We start from the raw sequence: 19,722 nt of genomic DNA, 5'->3' as shown, positions 1-19,722 counted from the left end.
TGAGGGGGACCTTGGCAGAAGGAAGGGCAGACAGTTCAGGTGAAAAGAGTTAGAGAAGTAAATTACAGCCTACTATAGATGGTAAGAGCATGGGTTTTTGTGGGAGACCTGAATAGGAAGCCTCAGCTCTGCTACTTACCAGCTTACCTGAATAAGCACATCAACTAGTCAAGCTTTCGGGGTTGGAATCACACACTCTGTTGCTTATAAGCTGTATGACCTTGAGCAAGATAATCATTCCTATAGTAACTTTGATTTTGTTCATTTCATTAGGATCACAAATGTACCTACTTACCTCACAGGACTGTCGTGGGAACTGTAGATGTGAAAACTGGGGCCTGGCAAATTATAATTGCTCATGAGTGTTAGATTTGATTATTAATCTATTTAAGCACCAATTTAATAAATTTAGTAAGTTAGCTATTAATATGACATACCAATGATTATCTACCTTAATAGAAAACTATGGGTGTTTGAGACCTGGCAGATTTGGCAATGAAAAGGAGAGAAAGAGACAGGAACTGCAAGTTCCCCCTAAATCATGATACACAACTTTTATTTTGAAGGGGAGTGCTCAGCTTTTCCTTTGGGTCAGTTAATTGATCATTACAGCCCACACTCACAGACCTTTGTCTCCCTCAGTTTGAAGGTGAGAGCTTGGTTTTTCTCTGCAAGGTCCAGAGTCAGCTCTAATTTTTTTAAGGACCAAATTCAATACTATCATTAATATAGCCTAAATAAAAGATGCAATTAACATTCCTAGAAATTGGAATTAAAATACAAATGTTAAAATATCATTAAATTAAAAAGTACCATATTAATAGAATTAAAGAGGATAAAATAATTTAGAAAAATCAGAATACTAATAGGAAGGTTTCTATACAGACTCTTTTTTTTTATATTCCTCTCTTCAAAAGGGGGGGGAGATTTGAGTCCCACAGTCCTGAACTGTGAAGTAGATTAAGCAACTATTTTAATGATTAGAATGTGATAGATCTGACAGTGCATGACTTCAAAAACCTGGCCATAAAACACAGTGAAATTTCCTCCTTTCCCTCTTGGATTCCTTTTTTGAGGGGAACTCAGCAGCCATATTGTGAAGAAACTCAGTAGGTCCTATGGAAAAATCCATGTAGTGAAGAATCAAATCAGCCATGTGAGAGTGAGCCACTTTGGAATAGAATCCCTCAGTCCCAGTAAAAGGATTGAAACTCTAGCTAATATCTTGACTGAAACCTCACGAGTAAACACTGAGCTAAAAACCACACAGCTAAGCTGATCTCAAATATCTGACCAACAGAATTGTGTGGGATGATTAAAGTTATTTTTAAGACACTAAATTTTGGGATGTTGATAGAAATTGAGATTCTTACCATGAGATACTTAATCCAGTTCTTCTGATAAAAAAAAAAACCTAGAGATTTTGATAAGCAGAAATGAATAAAATAATTAGAAAAAGCAAACATTAAACAGGTAATTAGCGATAAGCAGTTCATACCTTGCAGCAGAGAATGGCTAGCTATTCACTAAACCCATTTCTTCTGTTTCCTGGTTATAATGCTGTTTCCAAGACTCCTTTGTAGTTCAATGTGACAATAATATTGAGTGGTAATCAACTGAATGTGAAAATTTCCTACGAAATATTCCATGCTCTTTATCTGTCTGCTAGATAGATACTGACAACCAGGGTGACCTTGAAAGCCACATGTTGATGAAATCAACCCAAATTTCTGAATAATTGTGGGACAGACAGCTCGATAACCAGTGATTGAGGATTTACCATCATTAACATGGCTTCTAAATTCTTATATAGCTTCACCCATCTACTAGAGAGAAAAGTGAATAAAGTCATGCTGGTTTCTTAACCCAGTTCGGCCAGGAAGGTGCACACATCACTATCTACATTCCATTGGTGCAGAAAAGTCATTTGGATCCATCTAAATGAAATGATCTGGTTATGCAGCCCTGGGTTAGGCTGCTGCTCTCCATCAACAACTCTACAAAGAAGATGGGACATGGATTTTTGGTGGATCTTCCCTGGTCTATCCATTCTTACAGAAGGAGTAGACTCAACCCCCAAGGAGGATGACTCAAAGATACATCCAGACAGTGCTTTCAATTATAAATACAAGACCTCCAAAATACATCCATGCATTTGCAATGTTTCTTCTTGTGATCTGGAAAACTGTAAACAATAACAACAACATAGTTATATTTCATGTAAAATATACATTGATGGAACAGGGATTTGGTGGCCACAAGAAACCTGGTGCCAGTAATTATTGGTCTATAAAAATGCTAAGATTTTGCCAGGCAGGCATTATTAGTCCTTCTACCTAGGAGATAGGTAAATTCCTCAATTAGGCCCTATTCTGCTTTTAGGAAGGCACTCTTTTGTCCATGTTCTCTGAACCCTGCCTCCCCACAGGACCATTTAAGCCTCTAGAATAATCATCCTTGTCTTTTATTCCCTATGGACACATCTAAAATGGATATTCAGGAGCACGACTTCTTTGGGGGCTGTACAAATTTTTCAGACTGCTTCCTACTAGTATAAATTTTGAAGTTTATGGTGGGTTTTGTTTTAAAGGGCTCAAATAGTCAAAGGCTCACAGCTTCTTTGGCAATGAAGAAACTGGCTTTTGCACACTTGTTTTCCATTAGTTCCATGTATCAATAACCAGGCTTAAATTTTCCCACTTCTATCCTGAATTCCTTTGCTTCCTGACCCCTGCGTGGCACCTCTTAGATTAGTGCTCTTTTGAGTTATCCAAAACAGCTGTCTTTAGGATGATTTTTGATATCTGGCTTCAAGTTTTTCTCAGCCTCATCTCTCAACTGTTTAGGGTCCACCACCTGTCTTTTCCCAGCTGTGTTTCATCTATTAGTAACCAGGACATTCTTTCCTGAGCTCATCATTTGTGTAAGGTACAGCTCAAGGTAGGTCCTGGCTCTACCCTTTTCTTGATCTGGTACTCTGGTTTCTCTGCTATGGATCCACTTGGCAGCAGAGGGCATTGCTGAATATGCCATTTAATTATAAAATGAGTTCGATTTTTTAGCAATTGTTCTTGATGTCATTTGGATTCCAGAGCAGTTTTTGCTAATTTGGCAGAATATGGGCAAGGTTAAACAAAATTCAAAGATAAACTCAATTTAAGCATGTGAACTCTACTGTCTGCATAAATGGAAGATGATTCATCTTTTGCCAGAGTGATCACTAAATAAAATCTGTGTAAGTTTTAACACTATAAGTGTAAAAGGGAAGGAAAAGGAGAAGAATTATTATTTTAATCAAATAAAAGGACTTTGTTGGAATTTTCTATGTTAAAAGCTCTTCCCATTCAAAATATAACTGAGCATGTTAATGACTAGAACTATGATAAATCAAGGTCTGGAGGATTATGGTACAAATTATATGTGAACTGTATTCCACAATTAAGCAAAAGACAGTTTTCCACATTGTTTTCTGTCCTATAAAGGCAAATGTAAATTTCTTTCTTGGAGGGATTTGTCCATGATGGTGGAATTACAGGATATGCAACATGATGAGGAGGATAAAGAAGGTGATTATAATAATGACAAAGAAGGAAAGGGAGAGAGGAAGGCACAGAAAAGGAGAGGGAGGAAAGGGAAAAGGAGGAGGACAGAAGGAAAGGAAGAATAAGTATGATGGGAAAGCAGAATGGGAGGAGGAATAGGGAAAAGGAAAATATTTTTTTTTTTTTGGATGGTGATGAATAACTACTTACAATGTCCCAAATCTGATTTTGGTCAAGCAGTAATCAACATGGACTGAGGATCCCAAGTACATTCCAAATCCACAATTCTGCCATTACAAAGCATCCCACAGAGATAATGGTAGCTCTACTGATGGAACATTAGATGGGATTCTGTCTCAGGCTTCCTGTCATTTTTATTTCTTAAGTTTCTTCAGCATTCTGCAATACAGACGGTATTATCCTTGTGTTATGGATGAAGACACTGTGGCTCAGGCAGCATTCAAACTTGGGAGTCATTGGTTTTCCTGGTTCTGAAGCCTTTATGGTGCCATGTACTATAAAGATTCCGCAAGACACCATCATGAAAGCAGAATGTCTGGCAGATAGTATAGCTTTCTCTCCCCTCCTGGACTCTTGATGGAAACTCCCTAAATTTCCCATACACCACATACACTGTGCACATAAGAAGAAAAAATATACTTTCTTTTAAGATCCAAGATGGATCCAAGATCCATCAGTATAGGCTTACCTCAGTAGTGGTAGAAAATGAGATGGCTGGAAGGTTTTATAGTTTGAATTTGGTTTCATATTTTGAGAAAACACCATATTATCTAAAATTAGAATTCAGTATGATTATAGAAAGGTTTTCTTATTTCTTAAATCACGCGACTGTTACCTAATTTTGTAAAACATAAATACAAAATAAAATAGCCAATATAAATTGATTTTCATATAAAGATAATACTCCCTCTAATTTTGATTAAATGTGGGTTTTCAATAAGAGAGTCCTAGGCTTTCTTTATCCACTGCTTTATTTATATACCTATGGGCAGTCATGTAATATTTGTCAGCTTCAAACTTTTACTGTTAGCATGCAGATTATACACTTGCTTTTCACGAATTTGTTGAGAATTAAATGAGGCAAGGTATAAATGGAAAAATACATATTAAGGACTAAAAAAAAAATAAGTACTTCCTCTTGTCCCTGAGCTAAAAGCATAGGTGTTAGCTCAATCTCCTATTTTTTATGATTAAAACTATATAATAAAATCATATAGGTAATCTTAAGGTGAGTTGTGATAACTTCTCTATTTTAAATGAAGAACTAGGAAATTATGCCTTTCTTGTAAAAATGGTTAGAATTGTTTTGCCCCCAGTATAAAATTATTACATTGATCAAGTGCTCATTATAGAACATAAGGATAAGATGCTTGAACAAAACAAAGACCTTAGAAATTATGGTAGTCATTAAGTGTCATCTGGCAAACAGTTCCAACTTCCGATTTCATGACACATGTCTTGCATGGGGCTATCTAATTTGTCTTGGCTACTTAATTTTGAGTCAGTGCAGTGCCTGTTTGAGACCTTTCAGATTCTCTTCTCCCTGTAGCTTAGCAACCAGCAACAATTTTAAAAGGTATTTGGTCCTGAAAGCATTCTTGTTGACCTACAAGAGTCATATAGGGACAGCATGGAATTATTATTTCACCTGAATTATCAGAGATAGTTTTTGTAAAAAAACCAAAGGACTTCAAACCAAAACTATATAAAGACATAACTAGGTTTTCTTCCCTTGTAATATATAAGAATCTTGATTCAATTTTTGTTTTATAAGGTGGAATAATATATGAAGTCTCTCACTTCCAATTGTCTTTTTACAGAATTCTTGACTGTGACAGCACTTACATATAAGGATAAAATTCCACATAATAGTATAAATTGTGTGCATTCCTCAAATAAAAATGGAGATCAAAATTGGATTAAGAGAAGACTAAGAGCATGGGCATACACTCATTCAATATTTGTTTCTCACCTAAAGGCATTCTAGATTTTTAGACAAGTGATTTCTTTAAAAGTACCTATTCACATATTTTTATCCATATCTTGGAATTCACACTCTATGTTCAGTACTGAATAATTTAGAGAAATCCAAACAGCTTTGACTGTATCATACATAAAAGCAATAAATACATAAACAAGGCACAGTTTACATTGTTTCATAATATGGTAGCAAAAAGAATGATATAGTAGAATTGAGGGTGTTAGTTTTAATGCTTTTCACACAGATAATTTCATACCTAATTTGAAAAAGACCAAATTTGCATCAGATTCAGATTTTAATAAAGGATAACAAACACAATAAAAACATCTTAATAAATAGTTTTATTTTAAAATGACATGATGCACTTGCTATTAATATATAAAGCATCAGATGCCATAAGAAAAAGCTTAAAACCTTGATAATCGCTGCTTATAATATCAAAAAGCAAACAAGCAACACCAAATTATTTTTGTTTGGCAAGAAAAGGAGAATTAAAAACACAACAAGAACCACAGAGTAAGAACTCTAAATACAACCTAAAGGAATTACCCATCTTTGCTTTCTTACATGACATTTGTTTGAAGCCTGGGTAGAAACCATAAAGATGGCAGTGGGGAAACAGGCTGGCTGTTCCTGAAACAGAAGAGTTAGTAAAACTTGGAGCAAGGGAATATGCTGCCCATATTTCCCTATAATAAAATCATAATTCATGTTAAAATACATTTGAATATGCCACAGTTACATGACTTTGAAATTAAAAAAAAAAAAACCCAAAACCTCAGTAAACATTTCTGGGATGCTGTACAACCAAAATAGATTTATATAATTATGACATCTCATTCTGAGGTTGATTCCAAATTCTTCATTCATGACCTGTGAAAGGACTCTTGTTCTTTTTTTTTTTTTAAAGAGAGAGAGAGAGAGAGAAAGAATTTTTTAATATTTATTTTTTAGTGTTCGGCGGACACAACATCTTTGTTTGTATGTGGTGCTGAGGATAGAAACCGGGCCACACGCATGCCAGGCGAGCGCATTACCGCTTGAGCCACATCCCCAGCCCAGGACTTTTGTTCTTATAGTTAACATTAAGGCATATCCAATTCCTATAAGAAAATTACTCTAACAATTGCTTTGGGATATTAAAGTTCCATAACTATAAAATATATCCTACATACATAGACATGTGCACACAAACTTGCACACTAGCAAACATAAACCACAAGTATACTCTTACATGTAAGCCACAGATTTTTTTAAAATCAGTTTTACATGTTTCAAATAACATCTTTTTACTGTGTCGATGCCATAGTCAGACAAATGACTTCCCAAGATATATGTTCATTTTCATGCGTTAGAAGAGAACATTACAGAATATTATGTGGACCGTAAAATGATACAGCTAAAAATCAGTTGAATGACGATGTGTTAATTCTCTGTCTTATGAACCTTTATACACTGGGAAAAGCCAGTGAGATTTCATTTAATTCTTCTCATCATAGTCATTCTTTATGTCCAATTCCAGGAAAGGTTAAACCTATTACAGAGAACTGTAAGAATCTGTCTTATCCCTTTGCTGCTGTGGAATCTAGTTAATGTATTAAATCTTGCTGTAGCAGGTAAACCATTAGCTAAGATTGTTAATCTCTTGTCAGACCATATTTTCTGGTGGCAGCATTAATTACTACAATGGAATCTGACCTTCAGGCTAAGGAATCTTCTCCTAACAGATAAATAGAATGCTTTTTTAAAAAATGTTAGATGATGAATCCAGGTTTTTGTATTACTTACCATTGATCATGTGAAAGATGAAGCCCAAAATGTTCAAATGTAACTGCTTAGAATTTCTGCCTGTAACAAAGTAAAACAAAACAAACAAAAAATAGAGCCACTTGGGCTTTTCTTTTATAGACCTTGATTCTTTTTATTTTTTGTACCAGAGGAACCCAGGAGTGCTTAACCACTAAACCACATCCCCAGTCTTATTTTTTTTAATGTTTTAAATTTTGAGAAAGGGTTTCACTAAATTGCCTAGGGCCTTGCTAAGTTGCTCAGACTGGCTTCAAATTTGCGATCCTCCTTCCTCAGCCTTCCACATCATTGGGATTACAGGCATGCACCACCAAGCCCAGTTAGACTCTTACTTTTCGATTTTCAATAGGTATGGGGCTCATTCATTTGATATCACCCTATGGTGCAAAGAGAAGGCTCAAATAATCTGGGTGGGAGAGTCTCTCTGTCTATAGTTATGCCTTGAAAGATATGAGTTGAGTTCCAATTGAGTTCCTAAAACAGGTAAGTATAAGTAGGGTGGACTCATATTTTAATCTGACAGAAAAGCTTATGATGAAAAGGCCAAGTATACCTAAGTAGCATAGAATTAGGGGACACAGCAGACATGTGAGTAAAAGTACCTCTGGCCACCAAAAACTTTATGGTTCACAGCCATTCTGCAAACCTCTAAACCACAAATCAATTATGCAGTAAGGAACCTGGAAAGAAGACATTCTTTTTTTAAAATATTTTTCAGTTGTTAATGGACCTTTATTTTATTTATTTGTATGTGGTGCTGAGAATTGAACCCAGTGCCTCACACATGCTAGGCAAGCGTGTTACCACTGAGCCACAACCCCAGTCCCGTGGAAAGACGACATTCTTCATACAGAAGACCAGTATACAGTTTGCTTTAGGAGCTCCCAATGGCTGACTCCCAATTGCAAAGAAAACTCTTTGTAAACTCTACCACAAACAGCTTAAGGTGTCCTATTTTAATGGTTTATTAAAAATATCATGAAGCTTAAACTGTCCATAAGCAGCATACAGATTCCAATAGTAAAGAGAAAGGCAGCTTTCTTTCTGGTCCTCACACTGTTGGAACATAGTGCTAAAGGAGAAACTGTCATATTAAGATAAGGACGATGACTGAGTTAAGACTTCTAAACCCAGGTAAATAAATTCAAGGCCTAGGACCTATGAAAGTTTTGTTTTTTCAGGTCTAGCAATAAAAACTTTCATCGATAACAACCAGCACCATGTTGAAGAGATAGATATAAGGTCATAAATCTTCATGAAGAATCCGAGACTAATACTATAACTCTTGTCAGTTCAATGTCTGCAACATTTCTCACCTAGTCTAGCTTAAGTACTTCTGGCACCAAAAACACTCTGTCAGGTTGGAACCAACTGTCTATTTAGTTACGGGCTTTTCTTTGCTTGTGTGACCTTCATTTTAAATTCAAGTAATCTTCTTCTGGAATGTAAGCACTGACAAGATGGAAGAGGGCAACACAAAGAGAATACCTGGGGAAAGCTGAGGAGGCAATTATCTGAATTATGTCCACACAGTCTAAAGGAGTCATCCAGATGATTTTCTGTATTGGTCCATTTTGATGAAAAAGTCTGCCTTCATAAAAGTAGAATCTTAAAAGTGACGTGTTCTCAATACATGAGCTAATATAAATAATGTTGAAATAAGCATTTACTTACTAATTTCCAATTTTAAGTTTGAAGGAAAATTAAACTTCTCAGAAACAAAGAAATATAACTGGTTAGTCTTTTTACCTCTTCCCCTTGAGTATATTCTTTTCCCAAATAGCCTTTTAAGAAAAAATTGCCTTTAGACCACATTTATATAATTTAGTAGCATGGCAAGATTCATTAAATAGTTCCAAGTCAGCTTTCACTTTTTTTCCTTTATCATCGATTTTATAGAATTGAAAAGACTTCTTCACACTTGATTCTCAAACTCATCCTCCATCAAAAACTGAAAACTGGGCCACAAATTAATTCAGTTTAATTTACCATTTGTCAAATTAATCCTCTCACCAACAAATAAAAACAAAACTCAGTTGATCTCACTTAGCTTCTATGAATAAACATGGAGATTTTAAAAGGTATTTTAAGTGCTTTCTTAAACACAGCTCAGACCAACTCACGCATCCAAGCAGATCATTCCCTTCTTGCCTAAACATCATTGAAAATGGCTCAAGTGGGCTAGAACAGGACAATTTATAAAACTCCAGAATGTAAAATTGATACAGCTGGTAAGGTGACCTCAACACAAACCATGACAGGAAAGCCACAGGAAAACAAAAAATTTTCTCAAAGAGCACAAAGAACCAATAATTTTCACCCAATTCTTTTACCTACCTGTTTTCTCTCATCCTCTTTTCCCATTTCACCTTAACCCTTTATAATACACAATGTACTTCACTCATCAATCTGACATCAACAAGAGCTCTTCCACATAAACATCCTGACTCTCACACTTTGCCCCTGAAGTTATCCGTGTCTTACAGTCTTCAACAACACAAATTTCAGGTGTTAAAATTAGCTGGACTTCAGAAGCTAACAAGAAATTACTTCCTCATCCCCTCAGTCCTGTATTCTCACAGGCATTCCCAGCTCCAGTCCTCTTTAAGATGACTCCAATGATCCTCCTAACACTCAAATAAAAATTACAACTTCTACAGCAAGAGGAGGGGAACACTCAAGGAACAATCATGCAATGCAAGATATACCTGAGGCTGCACACTCCATCACCTTCCTGAACAACTGCCATACAGAGGCAGAGTGTCAATGTGGAGACTGGGTGTGTGTTTTGCAAAGTTGTGGCCACACTGTCCATCATGCCTCTCACAGACCAGGTACCTTGCATTTTGAGACCCCCAGCACAATTACTGGGGGCCTCAAATATAACGTGCTCAGAATGATGGCTAGACCTTTGCTAGGAGACAAATTCTGGTGATGAGAATAATTTCCATTGAATGGGTGTTTTGTTCATTCTCTTTCCATTGTGATTTTTTTGGCTGTGGGTTTAATGACTCCTGAGGTGATGATGACTTGTTCTAAGTCATACAGCCTGCCAGGCACAGTACCCAAGGATCCAGCTGGAATTGTACTGGAAGTTTGCTCCAGATAACAACAGTGTATCACCTGGGAGCATGTCAGAGCCAATGGTGACCCAGACCTGTCTAGAAGTTAGGTGTCTGGAGATACATTTAAAAAGTTTCATGTTCTGCCTCTCTAGTGTGAGAACAAGCAAAGACTTCAAAAGCACAGGTATTAGGATGATGGCAACACTAGAAACAGAAAATAAAATTTATAATAACTAATTTTATTTCAAGGAAAATGGCATGTGACACTGGTGAATATCTGGCATTAACTCTGTGGGTTAACTTCCCCTTAGTCTTATGATGATTTATATAGTTTTTATTAGAAAGTTTATCCCAATGATATATGTAGTTGCCATTTCTGAATACAGGAATAATTTTAAATTTGACATTTTTATATTTTTTTAAAATGACCAACATCCTCAAGCTTAATGATATTCACATCACCAAATCTGTATTTTTATTGTCTAGACAAATTACAGTAAGAAAACTTCAGCAAGAAAATAAGCACCTTTGAGAATTAAATGTTAGCCTTCTTATGTGATTAGTGCTTATTTTTCACAAAATCAGTTGCCAACTGATCCCATGATATCAGGGACCTCCTAGTACCCAAAGAATAATATCCCATATTTGTATAAAAGAAATCATTTGTATATTGGGTCATTAGAAGCATTTTGCTATAGAAGTTCATAGCCATTAAAGATTAGTTTACAGCTCTCAGAAAGATAGGTGTAGCTGGTTGTGATTTCTTAAGCAATTTACATGTTTTTTCTTCTAAATAGAAGCAATGCAAAACACTCACTGACTATTGGTTTGAGAAATAAACTTTTCTGGCTGGCAAATAAATTGCACTGTTAATTTTGAGGAGGAAAAAAAACACCTTTTTTCCTTATAAAATGCCAAGGCAATCTCCAAGAAATTCATAATCACAATTAACTCTGCACAGTGAGAGCATCTTCTTCTACCAAGGACAGCTCCAGGGTGTTTTCATTAGTGCTGGTTTTCATCCTGAAGTTGAAAGAACCATAGAGTTTTGCAGATTCTTTGGAAGATGCAAATCTGTTTCGACGATAGAGCTCCCCCTTCCACATAGACATCATTAACAAACAAGACAGAACAACCCCCCCAAGTGTGAGGAGGCAGAGCCCAGCAATCACACAGCGGTCCAGATGAGCCCCCAGCCTTGCACTCTCCTTCTCTAGACGTTCCATCTCCCTGGCTGCCACGCTGTTGGGATCCACTGTCACCTCTCGTGGGACAATGTAAGAAATGATCACCAGCAAAATGCCAGTGACCAAGAACAAGATGGCGCTGATGAAACCATAGTCAATTGATTTCCCTGAAGATGTGACTTCTGAACTGGTGTCATCTTCATCTTCGGAGATCAAGGATATGGCAGCCTCATGAGACCATTCACTTGGATTTCCCCAGCCAAGGTCTTCAGGATGATTACTGCCTTTTGCTGAAGGGGACCTCCGGTTCCGCTGCTCCAAGTTGACATTCTCATCCACATAAGTAAAAGATGTTTCTAATTCTTGGCTGCAGCAGTTGCAGACTTTCCGTTCTGCTGTTATTTGGTTGTTCCCTGAGTCAAGGGGTCCTGGTGGGAAGAAGTTTGGCTGAATAACACTGTCTTGCAGACAGGAGGAAGGGGATGCTGGAGAAGGGCTATGTCTAGACCCTTCCATCCCAGATAATCTTGGTGTAGACGTACAGTGTTTTTGACAGCAAAGAGCAGCCCTGATGGCTGCTACATCTATAGGGTCACCAGGAAGCCCTCCTGAACTATGGTCCATGGCATCGCACAGGTCTGCCTGGCTGCTCTTCTTAGAAAGGTAATGGAGCTCCATGGGAGCTAGTTAAATCCCCCAGCAGCTTCTAGAAATTCTGCCAACAGCAACAAATTTAGGTAAGAACCCAAAAGGAATTAAGATCGTACTGCCAGGAGTGCTGCTTCTAAAGTCCCCATTTTCTTTGCAGCCCTGGCTGTCAGCACCTCAGCCCCAGTTCCTCCTAAAAGGGGCAAAAGAAGGGAAAGAGAGTCGCAAGTAGCAGAGAAGTATGAAAAGGGCAAATCTTCTCACTTGCTACAGGGGTTAACACTGAGAAACTTAGGTCAGGGTAGAAAAGGAGCACTGAGGAAGTGGCAGTGTCTCTGGAAAAAGCATACTGCTGTCACCAAGCCAAATTTATCCAAGGACTCACACATTCCTGTGACAGGATCCCTCAAATGAGGAGTCAGGTTTCCTGCAGAAAGACACAAATGAGAAAGACAGGGGCCCTTTTTAAGAGCTGCTGAATTTCTGGAGGACTTGGGGAAGCACAGATTTATTAACAATTCTATTAGATTGCATGTTTACACTCTAGTTCAGAACACATTCTGGTATCTGGTACAGATTAGCTTTAAGAATATATATTCCTATCTGTTGGGTTCCATTGTAGAAGGGGCTCAGCATGTTTGACTCAGTTAACTCTGAAGTGGGTGAAAAGACTGGCTTACTTTGCCACCTCTTCCAACCTTACACTTCATATATCCAATAAGCAAGTCACACGGCCCCAGGCCCTATATTTATAAGATCACATGGTGCTTGTTCATGTACTTCCACTCTGCCCCATCCCCTTGCGGGTAATATGTGCTGGTCCCCAAAGTGTGTAGATCACACACTGCACTGTGATCCTTGCAAAAAATGCCATGAGCTAGCCCACTCCTACACACACACACACACACACACACACACACACAGCCTGCATGTCTGCTCTTCCTAGATACTGCCCCTCAGTGGGAGAATTTCTTCTCCCTCCCCTACAATTTGCTAACAGACAAGCACAAGAAACTGATCAACCAGAAATTTTTACAAACCCAATCTAGAAGTAAAATAAATGACAAATGGTAAACCCACAAAGTTCTGTCCGGCAAATAGGTGAGAAGCTATTTCCAAGAGTATCTGGAAGTTTACATCCATGACATTCCCTCACCTCTGCTGCAGCATAGAACCTCTGAGGGACAGAACTTTGGATTGGGCAAAAAGCCACCTGTCCATCTTTCTCTTGTCTCTATCACCTTTCTGACGCATAATAATTCACTTTTCACAATCACTAAATATAGGAGTTTTAACCAAGGGCTCCTTTTATTTTGATTCCAAACCCTGGGTGCTAACTGATTTTAACTAGAAGGCTAAGACTTATTATTCTTCAAAATCCACAGCCCCAACAGTTCTTAAGAGGCTCAGACACTGGGCACCTAAGGTCAACCTGGCAACTTAAGGTATAAGCACACAGTTCCTAATACCCATTAGAGATTTGTTTTTGTTTTCAAACAAAAACGTGTCTCCTATTAGAGTTTCTCTGCACCTAAAACAAAAACAAAAAAAACCACTAAGTGCAAGGAAACCACAAGTGAACCAAAGCTTTCCTCTACTGAAAGATCCCTCAATGAGGAAAGTGCTGGTAAAAGCTTTCATCAATTACTGAAAATGAGGACTCATCTTGCAGATCCCTCAGGCATTAGGCACTCTGATTAACCTTTGGCACAATTAACTAATCACATTATACTACTTTGGATAAAATCGCCAGGGTTCCTTATAGGACTTCCAATATGTAACAAAGAGGGAGAGGAATATCCACTCTTGCCTCTATGCCTCTTAAAAGGGGGACTCTGTTGGTTCTATGAGAGATACACTAGCTGTACTTCGATTTCCTTGAAACCCGGAATCCGGGGCTTCCATTCTCTGGGGAGAATGGATAATCCCAGGGGGCCAGCAAAAGGTCTTTTCTTCTGTCCTCTCCTTTTTTCTCTGGTATGTTTTAAAACACAGATAAGAAGACTGCACCTTAAAGCGAGGGGACAGCACTTTCCCTCATCTCTTTGCCGTCAATTAAAGGCATAAAATTTGCTTAGAGACTGACTGGGGTGAGGCTGTTCTGGGGGAAACGACCTCGGGATGCGTCCTGAGCGCTCTGTGCGGGAAGAACCAGCCGCAAGCAGCAGAGTCCCCCGCCGGCGCCGCGGGATCAATCAATCCATTCCGGGTGAAGTCTGCGCCCACCTAAGGCACCCTGAGTCGGGCTGCGTCCGCCTAGGTCCGGTAGGGGAAGCAGGAACCTAGTGCTGGGAGTGGGGACACGCGCCCCTGCTCCACTATGCTGCCGGCTCTCTCCTTCATGCCCGGCGCCTTCTCCCCATCCCGCTCTCCGCCACTCACCTTCCGCCTTGGCCACCCGGTGCGGCTCCAGCACCGCGCGCACGCCGGTGCACGACTCTAGGAGAAAGTCCCCCACTCCCCAGCCGCGGCACTTGTAGCCTCTGCGCGCCGCTCGGCTCCGCCGGGTGGGCAGCACCCGCCGAGCCGGGTGGGGCGGGGCGGGGCAGGGCGGGGCGCTCCCTCTTGCTGAGCATCCTGGGAGTTGTAGTTCGGAGGCGGCCCCTGCATGCCTCCGGTCTCCGTTTCTCTTCCACCGCCTCTGTTTTGCCTCTTCCTGAAGACTAACCAGTTGCTCTCTGCCTCTATACTCCTGCCTGGCACTCCAAAAGAAGTGCTGGCTTTTAAGCTAAGAATGGGCTCTTCCAGCCTCAAGGATTGTGAGGATGGCATAGGAGGAAAGAAGTCTATGTTTAGTTCCAACTGTGTGCCAAGTAATTTGCTTATTTTGTCTTATTTAATGGTCAGAACAAATCTTTGAAATTGATTTTTATTAATCCTCATTTTGCAGATGAGGAAGCAGGCTCTGAGAGATGCAGTGCGTCATACGAGGTTACAAAGACAATAAATAGTAGCTTCTAAAATAGCATCCAGGAGTGCGGTTCCAAAGTCATAACCTTTCTCAAAAAATCAAGAGAAATGTGACTATCGAGGGTACAGGATTGTCTTGTTCATCAGTTTATTACCGCTGCTTAGTGCAGTATCTGGTATCTGTTGAATTTGTGGATAATAATGACTCAAAACCACAATTAGCATAGTTTTCATTATTGCCAGGCTTTCTTCTGTGTACTCATAACTCATTTAATGCTCACAATTAATTTTTAAGGTACTGTAAAAATTAAGAAGAGAAAACTGAGTTAAAAAGAAGTAATTTGTCCAGGTCACGCAACTGCTATTCTGCAGACTCTAAACCCAAACAGACTCTAAGTATTTATGTTATATTGAAAAAATAGAAGAAAGACCAGAAGGCAAGAGTAGGGGTAAAAAGTAAGGGAAAACTGTAGGTGGAAGCCTCTGAGCTGTGGTTCCTAGGCTAGGGAAAGGCAGTTTCTTTGAATTATAACTCTTTCACCCAGAGTGGAGTGCAGCAGCCAAAACTAAAGACCCAGGACATTTGTAGTTTGAGAGTCCTCTCCAATTTTTTTGGCATCTCTTTTGGGGTGATTCCAGGGTCATTTATTGTTTCCAGTTAAGGGGAGCACAGAGGGATTACATTACTGAAGACATTTTGTTGCTTGTGAGTAGCCATGGCTGCTTGCTTTCAAGAGATAGACTAGATTCCGGTAATGACAAGTTTTGTTCCTTTGCCTTTATGCTGGATAGAAGTCACAGTCTCATGACTCCAAGGACTTTATAATCCAACACTTTAAAAGTCTTTTTTTCCCCATGATTCTCTTTTTAGTCAGTTATGCTTGTTTGTTCATGACATGTGTATTATGGTTTCTTTTGCTTGTTACACTGTTCTTCAGTGAGAATATCTTTTTTTCTGGTTCTCTATTCCATTTCCCCTTCAATGACTAGCTTGTAGAGACTCATTTACAGGGGTACATTCTATTCTTAGTACTACGTATTCAAAAAGGACATAAAGACACTGTAGGACATCCAGAAGAGTGCAACTAAGATGCTGAAAAAAACTTGAATTTATGTTGTACAAAGATATGCTGGAGGAACTTGAAGTATATATCCAAAGGAGGAGACTTAGAGAAAACAAAAACTAGTTTCATATAACTTAAAGTTAACAAAATATAAAAGGAGTTTTACATTGCGATTTAAAAAGCAAAAGCAAACCCAATAATATTAATGTTATTTATTACTACTATTATGTTATCATCTTGGATTCTTAACATTATCTTTGTAAAGAAGACAATATAATTGTATTCATTTTACAATGTAGAAATTGAGTATTAGTAACTGTCAGAGACAAGATTCCAAGTTGGATCTGCCTGGTTCCAGAACCTGGGTTTCTTTGCTTCTTTGCCACCACACTGTACTGAGCGGTGCTCCAAAATCTTTCACAGCAGAGCACATGTAAGAGGCAATAGGTTTATAGCACTGGGAAAAGCATAAAAGGTTTCTCCTATCCATTGTGCCAGAGCTGTGGCTTCCTCAGGCCCTACAGGACAGATTGGAAGCTGAGAAGGTATTTAAGGCAGAATATCTACAATACACTGGAGCACCTGAGGATGTTGGGACACAGGGTCTGAGAAGCTCTGGATAGCACCATCTGTTTAATATGGAGGGTGATTTGGAACTTATTATAAGGAATTACATTATTTCTGAGAATTTAACATGGAATACCTCATAAAAGTGAATTCTCTATCACTGGAGAGAATTGAAAACAAAAACAAAAAAAGAGGCATTTATTAGGAGATTGTAGAAGGAACTCATTTTGTTTAGTTAGAGGACCTCTCTGCTGCACTAATTTTAATTTACATCTCTTTTTTCTTTTAAGTCAACTTCAATGATTCTACCTCCTATGATTTTTACTAGGACTTGTCAGCACTGAATTTTTTTTATGTTTATAACCAGTGTCTTGAGACATTTCTTAAATAGCTAGGTAACTATTAAGTGTTGTTTAACTTCTCACTTAAGTAGTTAAACATCTAATGTAATTGTAAGCTCTTTAAGGTCAACATATACTTGTTAAACATCTTATTACCTCCAGCAGAAAGTCCAATATTTACACTGAATACAGTAAGGGAAAATGTCTAGACTGAATGAGGCTTTAGATGATCTATCATTCTGTTTCACTTCCTGCTTCTGTATATAGTGCACTTGCTTCTACATATTCTTTAGCATTAAAAAAAATCAACATTATGCCAATGTACTAAAGAATTTTCTTCAAAATTTTGCAGAAGAAATAAATAAAGGTTGACTGGCTGAGGTCATGGAAAGAAAAGCTCTGCAGAAAATACCACTCGCTGGAAAAATCTCTCTCTCTCTCTCTCTCCTGCAGGTCCATGTCTGTAACTTTCGTCAAATTCTAAGCCAAGGACCTATTTTCAAGAACTTTTCTTGTCCAACATCCTAAACTTCTCATTACTTTCCTAATTGGCATGATAGTGGCATAATATATTTCCTTTTAAGCTGTCAATTGACATAAACAAAAAAGTATTTCATGTATATTTTATATTGCTTGCTATGTGATTTCTCTTCCCAGATAAAATTTAGGTTCCTTGAGAACCAACATATTCTATTATTGTGAAGCTATCTATGAGCATGAAATCATGCAACATGTGGTAAACAGTAATTCCTTAATATAAACTTATTAAATAACACTAGTAAAAAGACATATTAAGAAGCTACATAATGATTCTGATCATTGATTTTAAGACCTTGTATTTTTCTATTTACTTGTACTTTAGTACTGAAGGAGTTAATTGGTGGGAAAATGGATCCTTAGAAATAAATTTACCATAAAAATTAAGGGAAGTATTGGGACTTCAACAACCAGTCTCTTATAATAGTTATTGAGGATATTTTTCAGTTTTCTCTCTCCTACAATAACAATTAGGGATAATGATAAATAAATATCCCATGTGGATGGAGTGTTATTAAAAGATAAGTCCTAGGGAAGTAAGGAAGATATTTTTGGATAGGCTGGATAGAGAACCAGTCATTTAATGGGAACAGTGGAAGAAATGTGACTTACTTCATACCCCAAGTTGGTGCTTCTAAGCTACGGATGAATGAAAATGCTCATCATTTAAAGCAATGATGATCTTGTTTATTAACAAGATTCTAGTAACAAAAATGTTATGTTTAATTTAGAAGGTTTGCTTTCAATAATAGCATTTACAATGGTGATGTACGTATGTTAAATAAAGTGGCTGGATATAGACAGGGGAGAAGTACTGAGACAAGTTGAGAGCAAGTGTTTTTCCAAAAGGAGACCTTGCCTCCTTATCACTCAACCTGAATTTTTCTTAAATGAATTCAGATAGCAATAAAAGTCAGACATCCTAAATTTTATTCAAAAATTCAAAATCTTAAACACTGTATGAGTCAAAGAAAACTATGAGAAACATTTGCTTCTAGTAACAGCAGCCTAGGTAATTTAGACCCACCCACTGTTGAGGATAACTATAAAATCTGGACAAAAAAATATAAAAATCACTTCCCTGAAGACATGCAAAGTTAACAAAATAGAGAAACACTACTGGGCTAGGATCCAAAGGAGAGAGGCTCAGAGAGGCAAATCAGGAACTTGGAGCTTCTTTTAACTTGGAGATGTTAGATGATTCATAAGGGGACAGTTAAGTGTCTGAGAGGCTAAGGAGAGTAGGAGTTGGGATCTTGAGCCCACTGAGGGAAGAAGCCACAATACGTATATGGCTCATTCCCTAAACTTTGGGCTGGAATTCTGAAAGGCTTCATCCTAGAAGTATGAACTAGGCACTAGGCAGGCCTGGGCAGGGGACGTTCCTCAACTTGTGAATGCCTCTAAGATCTAGCCAGAGTGATTTCAGAATGCCAGGATACCAGGTGCCTGGCAGAACAAAGTGTGAGCAGTCTCTGAAAAAAAAACATGCTATCATTTCAAACTTATTTAACCAATAGTTTTGCAAATACACTGATTTGAAAAAAAACATAAAAATTTACTTCTGTAATGGTCACATACTACATGAGTTCATATATATATATATATATATATGTGTGTGTGTGTGTGTGTGTGTGTATATATATAAATGTTTTATATAGCAACATTTTATATATGTAAATATACATATATAAAAGCATTTTAAAAGTAACAAAATTATAGATATGGATAATAAATTGATGGTGGCTGGAATTAGGGATAGTAAGCAAATGAGTGCAATCATAAAGGGTAAATGAGGGAGACTTTTGTGGTCATGGAAAAGTTCTGTACTTCAAATTTAAAAAGTACAAGCAGCATCTAAAAGGTCAATATGTGTATGGAAAGGGATATATCATCACTGGTCATAAGGGAAATGCATCTTGAAACCACAGTTAAATACCACACCACACTCACTGGAATGGATAAAGAGGCAAAATAATTGACAATATCAAATTTTTGGTAAAGTATGAAGCAACTGGAATCTCATAAACTGTTGATGGGAATGTAAATT

At 37.9% G+C, this 19,722-nt stretch overlaps 1 protein-coding gene across 1 annotated transcript; it reads right to left on the bottom strand.

Annotated features, from left to right (window-relative positions):
• Window positions 1–10,636: 10,636 nt before the first annotated feature.
• Tmem74 (transmembrane protein 74) lies at window positions 10,637–14,723 on the bottom strand. Its single transcript, XM_027949237.3, has 2 exons — window positions 14,636–14,723; window positions 10,637–12,680 (listed from the first exon to the last, which is right to left on the bottom strand). Exon 2 carries the CDS (start codon window positions 12,281–12,283, stop codon window positions 11,366–11,368), a length of 918 nt encoding a protein of 305 aa, XP_027805038.1. The 5' UTR covers window positions 12,284–12,680; window positions 14,636–14,723; the 3' UTR covers window positions 10,637–11,365.
• Between the last annotated feature and the right edge of the window lie 4,999 nt (window positions 14,724–19,722).

Source organism: Marmota flaviventris, chromosome 15 (assembly GCF_047511675.1).
Source record: "Marmota flaviventris isolate mMarFla1 chromosome 15, mMarFla1.hap1, whole genome shotgun sequence".
Taxonomy (NCBI): Eukaryota; Metazoa; Chordata; class Mammalia; order Rodentia; family Sciuridae; genus Marmota; species Marmota flaviventris.
The sequence above is the reverse complement of the archived record's forward strand: the minus strand, read 5'-3'. Positions and strand labels throughout refer to the sequence as shown.